Raw genomic sequence first — 17,275 nt, forward strand, 5'->3', positions numbered from 1 at the left:
TCCCATATGGCCAGTGCAAAAATTTAATGGAGAGTGGAGGCTAACATTGTGGCCTGAACCATGCCACCGCTGAGTGCTGCAAGACTGGACATGCTAGAACTCCAGCATGAACTGGAGCCAAAGTCAGCCAAAAGGTATGCAACAATTGACATCACTAAGGCATTTTTCTTGATCCTTTTGGCAGCAGAGCTCAGGCCACAATTTGCTTTCACGTGGACGGGTATCCAGTACACCTGGAATTGCGTGCCCCAGGGGTGGGAACACTGCCCCACTAATTGCCATGGACCAATCCAGACTGCATTGGAACAGAGTGGGGCTTCAGAACACCTGCAATACATTGATGACATCATCGTATAGGGCAATAGTGTAGAAGAGGTTTTTGAGAAAGGGAAGAAAATAGTCCAAATCCTTCTGGAGGCCGGCTTTGCCATAAAGCAAAGTAAGGTCAAGGGACCTGCACAGGAGATTCAGTTTTTAGGTATCATATTGCAAGATGGAAGTCGTTAGATCCCAATGGATGTAATCAACAAAATAACAGCCATGTCTCCACCAACCAGCAAAAAGGAAACACAAGCTTTCTTGGGTGTTGTGGGTTTTTGGAGAATGCATATTCCAAATTACAGTCTGATCGTAAGCCCTCTCTATCAAGTGACCTGGAAGAAGAACGATTTCAAATGAGGCCCTGAGCAACTACAAGCCTTTGAACAAATTAAACAGGAGATAGTTCATGCAGTAGCCCTTGGGCCAGTCCAGGCAGGACAAGATGTAAAAAACGGCCTAAAGCTGCGCCAGGGGAGGTTTAGGTTAGACATTAGGAAAAACTTCACCGAAAGGGTGGTCAAGCATTGGAACAGGCTACCCTGGGAAGTGGTTGAGTCTCCATCCCTGAAGGTATTTAAAGAATGGATAGATGTGGTGCTCGAGGACATGGTATAGATGGACTTGGCAGTGATACGTTAACGGTTGGACTCGATGATCTTAAGGGTCTTTTCCAACCTTGATGATTCTATGATTCTATGAAAATGTGCTCTGTGCCGCAGCTGGGGAGAATGGCCCTACCTGGAAGCTCTAGGAGTAAGGAGGGGTGACAACTGCCTCTATTTCTTAGGTGAAAATAATGGGTTTGGCTAGCACAGAGACATATGTAATAAAGAATATATATGTATAACAATTATATATATATTTATATAATATAAAATAAGATATGAACTATAATAAAGCAGATGCACCAATGTAAACACTCCCTCACATGGTGGTACACTGACAGTTTTGCTGTGATTAAATGTGTGGAACCAAATACCCTCCTAGCCTCATTCTGTGCAGCCTCCCTGGTTTTCCTACATCTCTTCATAAGCCCATCAGCACAGCCTCTGAAAGATGATCTTGCCATGAAACATGGCAAAGCACAGTAGCAGAACACCTACTGGTAACATCCAGAGAAGCTCTGTTAAGTGTGAGCTAGAGTGAGCTAGCAGGTCACGCCCACATCCAGGTGCCCATGATGAGGCATTCATGAGCTCCTCAAAGCTATTTTCATGCACCAGTGATGTCACTGTACCACAAGACTGATGTGAGTCCTATGGGTCATCAGTCCTGATGGGCATCATTTGTGCACGCAGGCTTTGGGAGTGCAGGGAAGCATGGCTGCCTGCTCAGGCTTGACGTTTCTTTTGCTTAGTGCTGTTGTGCGTGGTTTCACCCCACCTGAGGCAAGAGAAGGTACATGCTCTAGCTTAAAAACTCCTCATCCATTCTAGTATTTTCACAAAGCTGCTTAAGGCAACCACTGCTTCCATTTCAGCACCACAGATGAAAATGAAGTCGAAGAACATGGAAGTGTGCCAGATACAAAGCAACCCAAACCACCAAAGAACAACATGGCCAGAGTTGCTGAGATACAGGACATGGCATGGATTGACATAGGATTATTTGGCTGTGAAGTGGGAGGTGGGTATTAGGGCCACTAGAGGTGCTGTCGCGAACGGGCAATTTAGATCACGTATAGAACCACTGTCATAGGTATCAGTAAAACTGATTTTATTCAAATATGATGTTATAAAAGTGAAACTTAACAAAGTTTGATAGCAAGGTTCACTCTATTACTGTACTGCACAAAGGATATAATAATGATTCAAAACTACCAAGACAAAAACCATAGTTACCAATACGCAAGGTTATGCTTACCAAAGATCTGATGTTGGTGAAGGTCTCTCTGCCTCGAGGAGCAACCTTGAGAGGTGTCCCAGCTCAAGGGGAGATCACCGCCATCACAGCCAGGCTGCTTAGCAGCGAGAGCTCCAAGAAGGCTCACTTAGGCTGTCATATGGAATAAAGTGGTTGGCTTGTAGTTAAATTACATGAAATGGAAAAGGTATGCATGAGACTCTTTGTACACACAACTTTCTTCGATCCTTGATAAATGAGTCTTGGAAAAGCCACCCACTATTGATATGTTAATCACATGATTGGTGTTCCAAGCTCGTATGCATCGATGCTCACTGTGTCACTCTGCTCCTTTGTGGGTTTTCAGAGAACAGATTGGAACTAGAGAAGTTCTTGGCCCGGTTATGGCTTAGGCCATTTGGTTGAGGAGTCAAGTACATCCGCCACAAGCGTGTCTGTGCAGCAGGTTTAAGCATATCCACTTGGTGCAGCAGGTTTTTGAGTTTTCAGACTGTGAAGCAAGTTTATGCGGCAGATTTGTGCACATCCAGTTAGTGGAGGAGGCATTTGCAGAGTGTCATGGTTTAACCCCAGCTGGCAACTAAGCACCACAGAGCTGCTTGCTCACCCCCCTGCCCCCAGCCCCAGTGGGACGGGGGAGAGAATTGGAAAGGCAACAGTAAAACTCATGGATTGAGATAAGAACAGTTTAATAATTGAAATAAAATAACTAATTAGAAGTTGTAGTGAAAAGGAAAACACCAAAAATAAAAGAGGAACAAAACTCAGGAGAAACAAGTGATGCAACCGCTCACGACCCGTCAACTGACACCCAGCTCATCCCCATTTTCACATGCTCTTGTCCACAGACAAGATGTTAAAAATCTTCAGTGTCTGAGTACTTAGAGGTGTCCTTGTGACCTCCTTGCTTGGACTGAGCTCTGTAATTCGTCATTTTCTTTCCACATCACTTTTGCTCTGCAACAATGTGATTGCCCCAGCAAGTCTCCTTTTCTCCTCACACAGCCATGTTATTTCTGAAATACATCCTAACCTGCAGGCTTTGCTGGGCAGGGAAGACAACCCAGGACTGGCAGCACAACTGCTGGCTTCTTAACACAGCAGTAGTTAAATTACACCTCAGAAATACAGTTTCTTGTCCTTCTTCACAATTGTCTGAGATGAGTTCTACAAAAGAATGAAGAGGTATCAGCATTTATATTAAAACTGCATCATGTCAACCTGGTCTCTACTAAGATTTGGTAGCACATAGCAGCTATAAGCTAGTATCTTTTAGCTCATCTGTCCGATCATTTTCAAGCTGCAGCAAAGGCTGGCTGCTCTCCAAGGGATGGGGAGCCAGGACCCGAGGGGATAACCCAGCCAGCAGGGCAGGACCTCACCAGCCAGGACCCATCCCACCACCCCCTGCGAGGGAGCAGGGCAGGCTGGGGGGGCAGCCAGGTACAACTGAGATCCTGGATCACGAGAAAAGTCCATGGTGGCAAGGCAAGTTTAGGAAGTCAATCCACAGCTCAGGATCAAGTCCAGCAAAAATATCCAGCATCAGACACAGCCCTGGGATGGCCAGGCAGGGCCATGGTGATGAGACAGATCCCATATCAGTCCAGGACACAAGTCCACAAATCAGGGTCCAAGGACAGCCAAGGCATGGCTGTGGCTGAGCCAGAAACCAGTTTTCATGCAGAGCAGCTCAAGCAGATACTGAAAGTCCAGGGCTCAGATTAAAACGGCTCCTGAGCCCATGGTCAGGGTGTGGAGGGGAGGTCCCAGGTGAGGCTGCTCAGGGCCATTAAGGCCTATTAGTGCCCTCAGGGCTCTGACAGTCATTGATCAAATTGGTCTGCAAGACCATATGCTGCAGAGAGGGTCCTGACTCACAGACAAATTGTTTTTAACAGATCATTTTTTTGCCATTCAGCATTTAAAACAGAAAATTCATACTGATACAAAAATTCACAGATGCTTCTCCTCACAGTCTGAATCTCCCCAAGGGAGAAACGGAGTATTCAGAGAGTCCCTGAAATGAAACTCAATAGCAGCAAAGTTACTATTAAGCAGGTATCCTTTATTGCAGCGCTGGGCAGCACTGGGGATTCTCCACCATAAGTGCTCCAATGAGTTAATGAAGTTTTAGAGAATATATACTATACAATCATACATATTCATAGGATTTACAGGAATTCATTTACATAAACATGAGATTTCTAGGAACTTATTAGCATATGTAAATATCCAATTCGCATGCGCAGTCATCTCTCGTGGTGGTCTTCAAGTGGTCTTTGGGGGTCTTCAGATGAAGGCTCATAGTCTTCTTCACTGTGGTCGCTCATTGACCCTTGCTTCTGCGCAAACTCAGTCCTAGGATCACGTAGACGTTGTCCTTCAAGACTGTTGTTGCCATTCTTCTGTTTCTTCCTATCTTCATGGTTCCATGCATCTGTTCTCCCAAGGCCGAGTTGTCTGTAACGAGATTATCCTGGAGCTCCCCTTATCTTATAATTGTTCTTCTAGCTACTCCCTAAATCACATCAAAATGTAAGGCATTCACAACATCCTTAAATCACACCAGGGTGTCTTCTGATCTAATTAAGTGACTAAGGTATTTACAACATTTTTCTTGCTCTTGTGGTTTTTAACCCTTTCAATACCCTCAATTGGTGTAAATTAAGATTTTCTTCTGATTTATAGTGGTGATTAGCTGCTCTCTACCTGCTGAAATGATCCACTAAAGGCTTAGGCTACAAAATATCAGAACTGCATCTTTGGTACTCATTTTGAATTATGTCAGTATTATAAACATCTGAAAGTGTTCTGCTTCTCAAAAGATAAAATTTTCTATATGTTTGAAAAATCAAAACAGAAGACGACCCATGCAACAAATTCATTTTCCTAGACAAGCTGTAGAAATCCCATCAGTGCTTCTCCTGTAGCACCCTGGAGCATCAGTGACAGCTAGGGAGGGCATTATCTGAGCTCTGGCCTCGAGTTGAGCAGCTGACAAAAATCTGGAGGTGAGGTTAAAGTATTACCGGTAGCTCGTACCTGCCGCAGAATCCTCTTGCTCCGTGCGGCTCCTGCGGCAGGCGGCGCTCCCTGCCCGCGAACAGGAGCGAGCCGCTCCCCGGGTGCGCGCTGGGAGCCCGGCCCCGGGCAAAAGCGTCTCCCCCTCCCCGCTGCAGCGAGGAGCCCCTCGCTGTTCAAGTCCCGCGGCAGCCACAGACCGGATCCGGCTCTCAGCTGGCAGAAATAAAGGCAGGATTAGCGGCAGGCATTGGACACCTAGCGCCTTTTGGAGAGCGAAGTGAGAGGGGTAACTTCAGGCGTTTTGTGTTCTGGGAAGTCCGGGGGTTTGGCAAACGCAGCTACACGGATCAGCTGTGCTGCCTCGTGTAAACTGAAATGCCCTCTTAATTCCCCTGGAAAGAGACAGAAATGAATGCACTGGAGAATAAATAAGAAACGAGGCTAAATATGAGGTCATTGTGCTGACATTAGCAATTATCGCCCTAAATGCTGCTGCAGACATTCAGCATCAGGAATAGGGGATCTCTGATAACAGAAACCCTTATGCTGACTTCCTCAGGTGTGGGCTGGAGTAATTTCTTTAGATGAGCCACATTACAGGTAGCAACCAAAAAATGTAGAGGAAATTGGGGTTCCTTTGGTGAGGGACAGGTAATTCATATGTGAAACTTGTCAAGAGAAATCACATGCAATTTTGTACAAATACATCCAGCTGATTTTCTAGCACTTTTCCAATTTTCATAGCAGTTTGAGTTCTGAGGGCTATGATGGGCAGCCTTAGGGTCATCTAGTCTGACCTCCTGCATATACAGGTTACAAAATTTTTCCCAGAGGTTGAATAAAGTATATCTTGGAGATGTATTCCAAACAATGACACTCTATGAGCACACCCAAGCAAGACCTTTCAGTGTACAATCCCCTTATTGGCAAGAAATGGCACCTTCGCTGAACGTAGCAAATTTCTGCTTCTAGCTGTTAGATCTTGCTAGGCCTTTTATAAACACACATAGAAAGGCCTTCTTTCCAGATGTCCTGTTTTATAAGTAAATCAATAGTCAAAATACCTCTCTGCTGTTTTTTAAAATAAACTAAAAAGAAGCAGTTTCTCAAACTTAACCTTAAAGACTTTAAGTTCCTTTTTTCAAGTTCTGTTGAACTCTCTCGAGATGTTCCAGATCCTCCTACAAACTTCTACACCAGAACTGGGCTCCCATTCAAATATCCAGGACCCCATTCCCGCCCTTTACTTGATATACTCCCTCCCTTTACTTCATCCCTTTACTTGGGAGAACGAACACCAGATGGACAGATGTGACTTACCACTCCAGACCCGGGAACAGGGGCTGAAGTGCCCCCACTTCAGGGCTGAAGCTGCTGCTTGTGTCTTTGTGTCACCCGCACCATGTTTGTTCCTCAGATCACACAGGCTGCCAGCAATGGGGGTCTTCTACGTCCTAAGGAAAAAGGCATTCAAAGCAAAGTTATAAACAGAAATGGACATTTGTTGGCACTCAGGAAGACAGGGGAGAAGAAATGCTGTGTGGGGAGGGAGCAGGTGAACTTACTCTACAACTGCTTCTGCGTGTGAACAAGACTATTTGTGCTGCTGGCACATTTCATGTTCATACCTCTGGTGCTGAGCCATTTGTAGGATCTCCCTACTATGAATTAAGAACAAGGCGTAACAAATTGTGTTCTCAGTCAGTCGTGTCTGGAGAAATCCCAGCGTACAGTCACTTACAAAAAAGCAAGTGACCTGCTCGGAGCCAGAAAATGGAACTGAAGCTGAGAACTCTCTACATTTGAAAATATTTAGGTTGGCAACACTGGGCCAGATTTACCACTGAGACAAGCATCACAGTCCTCCTAAAGTAGACATGCTTCTATCAGACCAAAAATTGGCCTTAGCTACTCTTTATAACTCCCAGCCCATCCCCAAGCAGTTATCGCTGCCCCTGGCCAACTCCCCCCAGTTTATATATACTGGGCATGATGTCATACGGTATGGAATATCCCTTTGGCCAGTTTGGATGAGCTGTCTTGGCTGTGCCCCCTCCCAGCTTCCTGTACACCCAGCAGAGCATGGGAAGCTGAAAAAGTCCTTGACTAGTGTAAGCACTACTTAGCAACAACTAAAACATCAGGGTGTTATCAACCTTATTCTCATACTAAATCCAAAACACAGCACTATACCAGCTACTAGGAAGAAAATTAACTCTATCCCAGCCAAAACCAGGACACAGGGGGATGGCGCCTATTCAGATTGTGCATCCAGATTCTGTAAGTTCACTTTCTGCAGCAGGTTTTGCTTAATTTTACTTGCATGTTACTGCTGGAGGTTTCTGCATATCACCCATGCCCTGTGGCGATGTGGTTATAGGTGTCAAGGCACGTGGGAGAATATGGGCAGGTATGTAGAAAGCTTGTCACCTCCAATGATCTGGGACTTCACTCCTGAACAAGTGGAGGATCCTGATGAAGTGAGAGAATGTTTGAAAAAAGATGCCCTGGCTATTCCAGAGAGGCACAACTTATCGCGCTGTGCTGCGGCCTGGCCTGCACCTACCAAACACTGCTCAGCACCCTCAAGGAGAAGAGAAAGTCTCTTGATCTGAAGACATACTATCAGACACTTGCTAAACCAGAGACCCAGCCTTCAACTATATCAGTGACCCATATAATTAAGAAGAAACAATGGAAACAGAAGTAAACTCATTTAGGAAGGGATTAAGAAGCTTCTCCTAAGAGGGAGCAGAAGAGAGAATCAGAAGAGGCTGCCTGTTCTGCAGCAGAATAATCACAAGAACAGGACGGGGAAAGGACTGAAATCATAAATGAGACAGAAACCACCCAATCCCTATCCCTAAGTGAGCTGCGATATATGCGAAAATATTTCGGCTGTCAACCACGTGAGCAAATTATCAGCTGGTTACTTCGATGCTGGGATATTGGGGCCAGTAGTCAGGAATCAGAGGATAAGGAAGCCCAGCAGCTGGGAGCCCTTGGTAAGGATAAGGCCGTTGACAAAGGGATTGGCAAAGGGGGAGGAGTCCTTGGTCTTTGGAGGCGACTCCTGTCAAGTGTGAGGGACAGGTATCCCTTCAAGGAAGATCTTTCAAATTCCTGAAGCAAGTGGACCACCATTGTGGGAGGTATCCAGTATCTGGGGGAATTAGCCATGGTGGAGGTGATCTGTAGCAACCTGGATGACAACCAGGTATCCAAAGACCCGGATGAAATTCAGTGCACATGGTCCACGTAGCAAAAGTTTGTACAAAGTGCACCAACATCATGCACCAACACCATATGCCAACACCTTGGCTATAATGAGCTGGACAGACACAAAGGCACCAACTGTGGATGGATTGGCCAGACTACTCTGAGAATTCAAAGAGAATCTTGCTTCCTGTCTACAGACCTGTCTCTCAGCTGTGGAGAAGCTGTCTCAACAATTGTCCCAGCAATTAAAGGATAGGTCTTCCTCACCCACACTGACCAACATCTCAGCTATTAAGAGTCAGCCTTTTTCTGTTCAAGGGAGACGGTACCAGTGGTACACACCACATGCCACCCCTGCATGACCAGGGGAAGGACATAAGGAAGTGGGATAGTAAGCCTACCTGGAGACTAAAAGCTTGGGTACAGGAACTGCACGAAAAAACAACAGCCAAAAGGCATTCATCCAGGAAAATCACTGCTCCAGTGCCTACTGGACAGAGTAGAAGGGCTGATCATACTTTTGACCCTGATGAAGGGGCTTCTGGTTTGCAGTTACAAAAATCAAGTAATGAATACTCTGACCAGGACTAGAGGGGCCATGCCTTTGGCCAGGCAGAGGAAAGGAATAACCAGGTTTACTGGACTGTGTGGATTTGATGACCTGGCACATCAGCTCCACAGCAGCATGAAGCTCTAGTGGACACCAGCACACAGGGTACTCTAACACCATCAGATTACAAAGGGGCAGAATCCATCCACAGTTCTGGAGTGACAGGAGGATCCCAACAGCTGCCTGTGTTGGAGGCTGAGGTAAGCCTAACTGGGAGTGAGTGGCAAAAGCAGCCTATTGTGACTGGTCCGGAGGCTTGATGTATCCTTGGCATAGACTACCTCAGGAGAGGGTACTTCAAGGACCCAAGAGGGTACCATTGGACTGTTGGTATAGCTGCCTTGAATATGGAGAAGATTAAGCAGCTGTCTAGCTTGCCTGGCCTCTCAGAGGATCCGTCTGTGGTGGCGTTGCTGTGGGTTAAAGAAGAGCAGGTGCCAATTGCTATTGTGACAGTGCACTGGTGACAATATCACACTCCCTAGTTCCCATCCATAAGCTGGTTCAGCAACTGGAGAGTCAAGGAGTGATCAGCAAGACTCGCTCACCCTTTAACAGTCCCATATGGCCAGTGCAAAAATTTAATGGAGAGTGGAGGCTAACATTGGACTATCGTGGCCTGAACAAAGCCATGCCACCGCTGAGTGCTGCAAGACTGGACATGCTAGAACTCCAGCATGAACTGGAGCCAAAGTCAGCCAAAAGGTATGCAGCAATTGACATCACTAAGGCATTTTTCTTGATCCTTTTGGCAGCAGAGCTCAGGCCACAATTTGCTTTCACGTGGACGGGTATCCAGTACACCTGGAATTGACTGCCCCAGGGGTGGGAACACAGCCCCACTAATTGCCGTGGATTGCTACAGACTGCACTGGGACAAGGCAAAGCTCCTGAACACCTCCAGTATATTGATGACATCATTGTGTGGGGCAAGCCGCCCCTAGGGAGGTCCCACTGTATGTGCTGACACATGCTCTGAGTCATGCGAGGCTCAACTAACCCTTTGGTCTTGGGTGCCAGGAGGGCCGCAATAGCACTGAAAGCAGGACTGCAGAGAAGAGTTTTGGCTTTGGCTTTTGTCTGCGGTGTGCTTGGCAGGATGCCGTGGGAGACTGCACTGGAGGGCCATTGGGCTGAGGACTGCTGGGTGATCTCCAAGGAGCTCTTATCAAGCCTGGGGCAGTGAGCTCCTCCCCCAGCCCAAAGATCAAGGTAAGGAGCACTTGAACTAGAAAACAATAACAAAATCAACAGAACAAGGACACTAACCATTCAAAAACTAATTAAAAGAAAAATACTATTCACAGCACTTTTAAGGAAAAAAAAAGCAGTGAGCATTTTCCTTCAAATAAATTCTACTGTTTGGGGTTTTGGTAATATCAATGCAGAAAGACCGAAAAGAGAAGTCTGACAAAAACAAGCTGGCTAAGGCGCTTCCAGGTCTGACAGCAATTTACAGTTGCTAATCAATATTGGCTATTCACTGGAAAGGGAGTGCCTCTTTCTCCCAAAGCAACAGTCAAGATAACAAATTGTCAGGAATGTCACAACCTCCATTGCAGTAACGCAGGCGCAGGTAGGTACTTGCACGTTTAAGGGTTTAGATTAGAACCAAGGAGCTAAAACAGAAGTTTTAACTGTGCTGCTGGTTCCTTCGCTCACATGAGACAGACTTCACATAACAGAATGCAGATGACGATGTACATGATGGGAGATACTCTGAAATGCAACAGCAAGAACATTTAAAGGATTAGTTCAACAACAGGTATTTTGTTCCGTTTCAATCTAACGTAATTTCTGCAACTACGTTCAGCATGTAAGAATGACAGGCTTGCATATCTATCAGTTCTCTTCTCAGCATCTTAACCTTTTTCCCTCTGGGAAGGAACCACACTCCTTCCACTGAGCCAGCAGACAGTCCATTTTGTAGAGAACCTCAGTGCTGGGCATGCAACAGCATTACACGAAGTAAGAGAATACAGGCTGTGTCAAAAAATGCAGGCACTGGCACTTTGTAGCATCCATTTAATTTCTATTCCGAACAGCTCCAGCTTTGGAATTCTTTATTTGGTTTGAAGTATGCTGAACACACATCCTACATCAAAGTTCTTCCAGGTCTCTTCCCAAGCTTCCCTCCCACCTCTTACCTGCCTGGGTAGACAACCAGTAATCCAGAACATTACGAGATATAAGATCACGGTCAACTGAAGCTACTAAAAGAAGGCAGAAGTTGGCAGCATCAGATATGACTGCAAGGACACACTTTTCCCTGCTAAGCCTCCTGTTCTAGGCTCCTGGAATACATGTAAAGCAGTAAGAATTCTGTCAAAATATAGGGGAGGGAGAAACAACATGTTCCCTAGATGTGTGCCCTCCAGAACCAATGTCTCTTCAGGTGCTGCCCAACCCCACCACTGAGCTAGAACTGCACTGCACCATGCAGCACGTGGAAAGATACCACTGCTTTCCATGAAGCTGGGACAGATAAAGCCCTTATCCTGTAGAAGGGCTCTTTGCTGCATGGGGCAAGAGAAGAGGCACAGCTAGTATCTTCACTGTAAGGCAACGTAGGGCCACCCTTCAGCCAGGAGTAGGTCTTGTAGAATTTTTTTTCATGTCTCTTTTCTGAAGGGTCTGCATTTCCTCCTTCACTCTAAAGCAGCTAGTTCCTCCAGGAGCTGCTCCTTCTCCTGCTGCAGCTCCTGCACCCGTTGTTTGTTCTGCTCTAGTCTGTCCTCCAGCCACTGAAGGAGCGGCCCACTGATGGCAGACATCTGGCTGCAGAGGTTCTTTGTGAACACTGGAAAGAGCAAGAACATATCATGCCAGTGCAAACACACAGAAGACTCAGTGTGCTACAACAACCCCAAAGCCAAAAGCATTAGATACAGCCAAGGAAACCCTCCAGCATCCTGGTCAAGATGACCAGGCATGCCCACAGGAATGTCAGAATCAGCAGCTTGGTAAACAGGGAAACAAGCTATTCCAATCTGACCTTTAGACACCCAGGGATGGGATGACAGAAATCTGGAAATCTGCATATAAGTCCTCATTGATGCTAATTAATTTCTAAATTCAGAAGCAAAGAATGCCTCATTTATTGAGCAGGTGAGAACGGACAATGGGGTATTTATCTTGGAACAGAAGCGGGATTAGGATTCACCCTATCTCACTGGCAAAAGCAAAGATATCACATGCACATAACATAGAGGAAGTGCCAGGAGATGCAAGCATGCATACAGACCAGCCAGACACTGCTTTAAGACTCACCAAACCCCAAATCCCCTTGCTGTTCTAGCGGGGGGGGGGGGGGGGAAGCCAACCCAAAAAACCCCAAACAAACCCGAAGTCTATTGTAATTTTCACCAATTGCACAAAGGTCAAAGGATACAACAGCATTCATAAATGCTAGGATTAGGTTATTTTACAGCCCTTGATGTTTTCCTTTAAAGTGTTTAGTTACAATTCTCTTCCTCCACTAGACTTTATGTAACAAGATAACAGTCTCAGGGAATTCTCTGTGTTATGCAGTGTTTGTGATTGGAAATGAACTGTATGGCAAAAAGACAAAAAGTTTGTGCTCTTATAGTTATTTACAACTGTCTTTTACGGCAAAGGGAGGACGGTTACACAGCTGTGGTCTACTGTCCCCTGAAGTTAGAGCCAAACCAACCCCTGCTCAAGACTCTACTGTTTTGACTCTGGGAGCAGCATCCTGGATTCTTGCATGCAAAAAAGGCATCCTTACCTGAGCCATTATGAATCTTGGTTACGGAGTCCAGATGGGTGAGGCTAAGAGAATGAACAGAATGCAGGTTAGTGACAAGATAGCAGTGAATTGCATATTAGGCAAACCCAAGCTATAGAACCAGCTACCTACAAGTCACTGACACTGCAGGTACATCTAAACCTCTCCACTTGTTGAAGCCCTGTACATTCACAAGGATAACAAAGAGCTTACGGCACAGAAACACCAGTGTTGAGCACCAGAGGCAGAAAAAAAAAAAGCTGATATTTAATCTCATTTTTCAGACTTCTTCTCAGCACTCTTACCCTAGTTAAACACTAATTACTGTCATATGCAGATGCATCACTGAAGTGCCACCATTAGCTCACACACGCTCTAAATCTTTTTTTGTTGCAGCAAAGGAGCAGTTACACTTAGCTCTTGTGTGCAAGGCTGAGAGAACATGAACTCCTTAATGTGAAGGTATTCAATCAGTTCTCCTACAATGGCACATGAGCTGCTAATGCTTCTTATTTTCTATACCCCTGCTAAGGTTATGGTACTTTAAGTACAGCAACAGTAGAACATGTTAGCAAAGACAGTCTTGGAGAAGGGTGCAGCCCCAGTGTTGTTACCTGTGTATTCTCCTGTAGGCATCTTGCTCTTCTTGGCAAAGGATCTTGGGCAGCTCTACAGCTGATTCCAGACACACTTTCCCAATGGTTTCATGAGGGACAACATGAATAGGAATTTCAATCCTTTCATATCTAAAAGGGTATCAGATACAATTAACTTCAAAACAGCAGAGAGAAAAAGAGGACTTCTACAAACCTGCAGTCTGTCCAATGCATGGCATTGCTGCAGGTTTACTTTTCAGAACACATGCCCAAGTTGATAGGCAAATGAAGCCTTCTATAGCCACACACTTGTCTTAAGTTTTAATAATAAAATGCTAAAGCAACTAGGTGGCCAGTACTGACAATATGATGCACAGCATGTGTGCAGTTGGTGGGGGACTCTACACCATACAAGCTTGAAGCCTCGACCTCTAGAGCTGAAAGCAAAAGGGTGGGCCTTCTACACAACAGATTACAGCATAAATGCATACCCAGGCTACAGTATCCTACACCAAATCTTAAGCTACTAAGTTATCTAGGCTAAATTAATCAGTCCTAATCTTTAGACTCTCTTCAAGCAGCCTGCATTAGCAGAAGTAAGGAGACCTCATTCAGGTCCCTCTGTACAATGGTATTGTATAGATACAATGGCTCCTCATGATGAGCCTAGAAGCCACTTATTTGAGACAACCCAGAAAGCAGAGAAAAGATTAAATACAGCCTGACGGTGGACATAATATTCTTCTGCTGTACTCACTCTGAGCTCTTCTGGGCCTGAATGGACTGGAAACAGGTGTACAGAATCCTGCCTGTCTAGGAGAGACAGCAGAAAGTCAGATTCCAAGAGCAAAAAATCATCTAAAAAATCATCTAAACCCACACATTCCTTTAGGAAGCAAAATATGCTTTCAAATAGCATTTTAATAAGTTGCAATGCTTTTTGCTTTAATTGGTTATGCTGGCACTGTTTACAAGCAGATATTGACAGACCCATTAACTATGAAAAAAACTTAAATAACTACCTGGAAAACCTAGACAAGACACACCACTGTGTCAGCTTATCTCACACTATAGCAGCATCTCCTAAAGAGGCTAGAGGCACAGAGGTGCAATAAGCTGTATCTGCTGGAGTGAACAGCTGACGGGCACGCACACGTTTCAGTGCACACACATGCTGCAGCCATATGATGCAGTCCCAGAATACTAGTATCAGCCCAGCTCTGCTGGCTGAAGAGCCAGCCTGTGGATCAGCACAGATTAATTAATAACTCATTCTTCTGTCATTGGGATTACAATCCAAACATCACCATTCTAGCCGTGCTTTGACTGTGCTCCAAGCAGAGCTCAGCCCTTCTTGCAGGCTGCATCCAAGGATTTCAGCTCTCCCCCGGGGCTGATGTTTCTCACTTGGAGGGTTTATTGCCATTTTTAAGTTGCCTACCTTTGTGTTTTTGTCCTCAATGAAGCAGGAAAAGATAAGCCCTACAAAACCTTGGTCCATCATCTGATACATAGCTTGTGTGCGGACATCTGCAGACAAACAAATAAGAGAATGAGAACTGAACTGGTCACCTGAAGGAGTGGAAAACAATTTGCCACCTTTTGAAGGGTGACCTGGAACTTGGTAAGAAATGTCACAAGCTTTATATTAAACTACTTACTCCAGGTGACTAAGATAAAAAAAAAAGATCTAATTTAAAATGTAATTAAAGAACAAAAAACACAAGATGAGTTAACAAAAAACACAAGATGAGTTAACAAAAAACACAAGATGAGTTAACAAAAAACACAAGATGAGTTAACAAAAAACAAGAAATCATCTTAGCATCAGCCTGGTGTCACAGATCACTATATAGCTATAATGTCCAACACATATAAGATACTCACGCACTTCTTTCAAAAAAATTTTCATTTTTGCATTAACACTCACAGATGTCAAAAATCATCACAGCAGGCTTATGATTCCCACAGGTTTTTTTTCTATTCCCCACACCTTACGTCTAGTTTTCCTGCCTTGAAGAACAGTAGTGCTGGTAGCAGCTGATCTGCAACTGAGTCACATGCAGTTTCAGCACCTGGAGCACATGGAGAGGAATGGGGCTATACTGGCAGAGGTTCCTGAAGCCCACTCACACAATCTTCTCCTACCAGAGGACACCTGAGAAACCAACCTTTGATAACTGGGATGTGCAGCTCTGAAAATCCAGTAAATCAAGTATTAAGATTAGCCAGCTGTGAGTTTTCATATAGAACCTAGACCAAGACTGCTCTTACCGACATGCGATGGCCAGACAGTAATATGAGGATGAGAGTGATACCAGCCCACAACTCTCATCGGACGCCCCGTCATTTCAGCCAACCTGTGTGTGAGTCAAGGTGCTTTTGAAGCCAAGAGCAAATGGAAGAAGCTTTTTGTACAAGGAAAAACAGCAGAGTTTTAAAAGAGTTTCTCATCAGTCAATGGAATTCCAGATCCCTTAGAGGGGTAACAAGACACGCGGCAGGAAGCTGATGGAAGCCTCTTCCCCAGCACTGGCAGGATGCCACATGCAAAAAATTTTGTTTGCATGTGGCAGTAACTGACATGGCAGCAAGCTGTCCAAAACAGCATCCTTGAGTGTACGTAGGGAAAAGGCTCTCCAGTGCACCACACTTAGAAAGAGAGACTTGTCAAGCTTTCATCTTGACTAAGTCTCCCTGATGAACTACTACCCTCCCCCAAAAACATACTTCAGTTTTACTTGTGACCAAATACAAAGAAACTATAAAAAACAGTTATAAAACAATTATACCTCCAACGCTGGAACCAACAGAGACTCCAGAGAATGGCAACTGCCAGCACAACCCTCCAAACAGAACAGTTATAGGAGGGAAGCAGCAGACAACTTCAAGCCAACTAGAACAAGTCTAAAACACAGCACATAAAAAGAGGTCTGAGGTAAACCACTTCACTGGCACATTTGCTGCTGTCTCTATGAAAGGATATCTCTGCTTCAGTAGAAGCAGCTGAAAGCTGCTCTGGCGAAATTTCCACACGGTCTTTTCTCTTATCAGAGCGGCGCAGGATGATCACAGAATGGATATGAACAATTCGGCTGGTGTCAACCTAATGACACAGAAGGAAAAAAACAATCATTCCTCTGCTAAAGAAATAACCACCCTCAAGGAAAAGGCCGGTTCCTGTACCTTCACTAGGGAAAAGGTGCGCATCAGAGTACAGTCAGGCGTGCAGATGGGACGCTTTCCTGACTCTAAGCTTTGACTTTCACAGCAGCTGAAACTATGAGTCGGCGCTAGCCAGCAGCGGAGAGGGGACGCCGGAGGCGCAGCGGCACGGCTCTGCCAGGGAACCGCCCCCACCCAGGCCTGTACAACACTCCCTGCCACGGTGATCGAGCCCCGCTCGGAAGGTAGGAGCCCACAGACCGCGAACCCGCACCGGTGCCCCGCGCGCCACCCGCCTCTCCCCGGGGCAGCTCCGACCAGCCCTTATACCTCGCCGATGCAGAGCCCCATGACCTCCTCCTTCTCGGTGCTCAGCGCGTGGTTGAGACACACCAGGAAGGCGTCGGCCTCTAAATGCACCGCCTGCACCGCCATCTTACCGCCACCCGCCCGTCTTCCCCCACCAACCCCGGAAGTAGGCGGGGACAAGTTCCACTCCCCCCCCCCCCCCCCCCGCACTCGGCAGCGGGGCCAATCCCAGCGGGGCTCGTTGGCCCTTCCAACCAATCGGCGCGGCCAAGGTGCAGCCTGGCTTCCGGAGAGGCGAGGAGTGCCGCGCGGCGGAAGTGCCGTGTCGCCCACGCGAACGACGGCTCCGGCGTTCCGCGCTGCAGCCGCCGCCCGGGGCGGGACGGGGCGGGGCGGGGCGGGCGACGGAGCGGAGGG

At 46.1% G+C, this 17,275-nt stretch overlaps 1 protein-coding gene across 1 annotated transcript; it reads right to left on the reverse strand.

Annotated features, from left to right (window-relative positions):
• Nucleotides 1–3,364: 3,364 nt before the first annotated feature.
• BRCC3 (BRCA1/BRCA2-containing complex subunit 3) lies at nt 3,365–17,014 on the reverse strand. Its single transcript, XM_082323293.1, has 12 exons — nt 16,880–17,014; nt 16,370–16,490; nt 15,659–15,745; nt 14,826–14,914; nt 14,142–14,197; nt 13,403–13,534; nt 12,789–12,832; nt 10,041–11,840; nt 6,777–6,872; nt 6,532–6,665; nt 5,230–5,424; nt 3,365–4,647 (listed from the first exon to the last, which is right to left on the reverse strand). The coding sequence occupies exons 1-8, from the start codon at nt 16,982–16,984 to the stop codon at nt 11,689–11,691; spliced, it is 786 nt and encodes a 261-aa protein (XP_082179419.1). The 5' UTR covers nt 16,985–17,014; the 3' UTR covers nt 3,365–4,647; nt 5,230–5,424; nt 6,532–6,665; nt 6,777–6,872; nt 10,041–11,688.
• Nucleotides 17,015–17,275: the final 261 nt, after the last annotated feature.

Source organism: Platalea leucorodia, assembly GCF_965183815.1.
Source record: "Platalea leucorodia genome assembly, chromosome: 10".
Lineage (NCBI taxonomy): Eukaryota > Metazoa > Chordata > Aves > Pelecaniformes > Threskiornithidae > Platalea > Platalea leucorodia.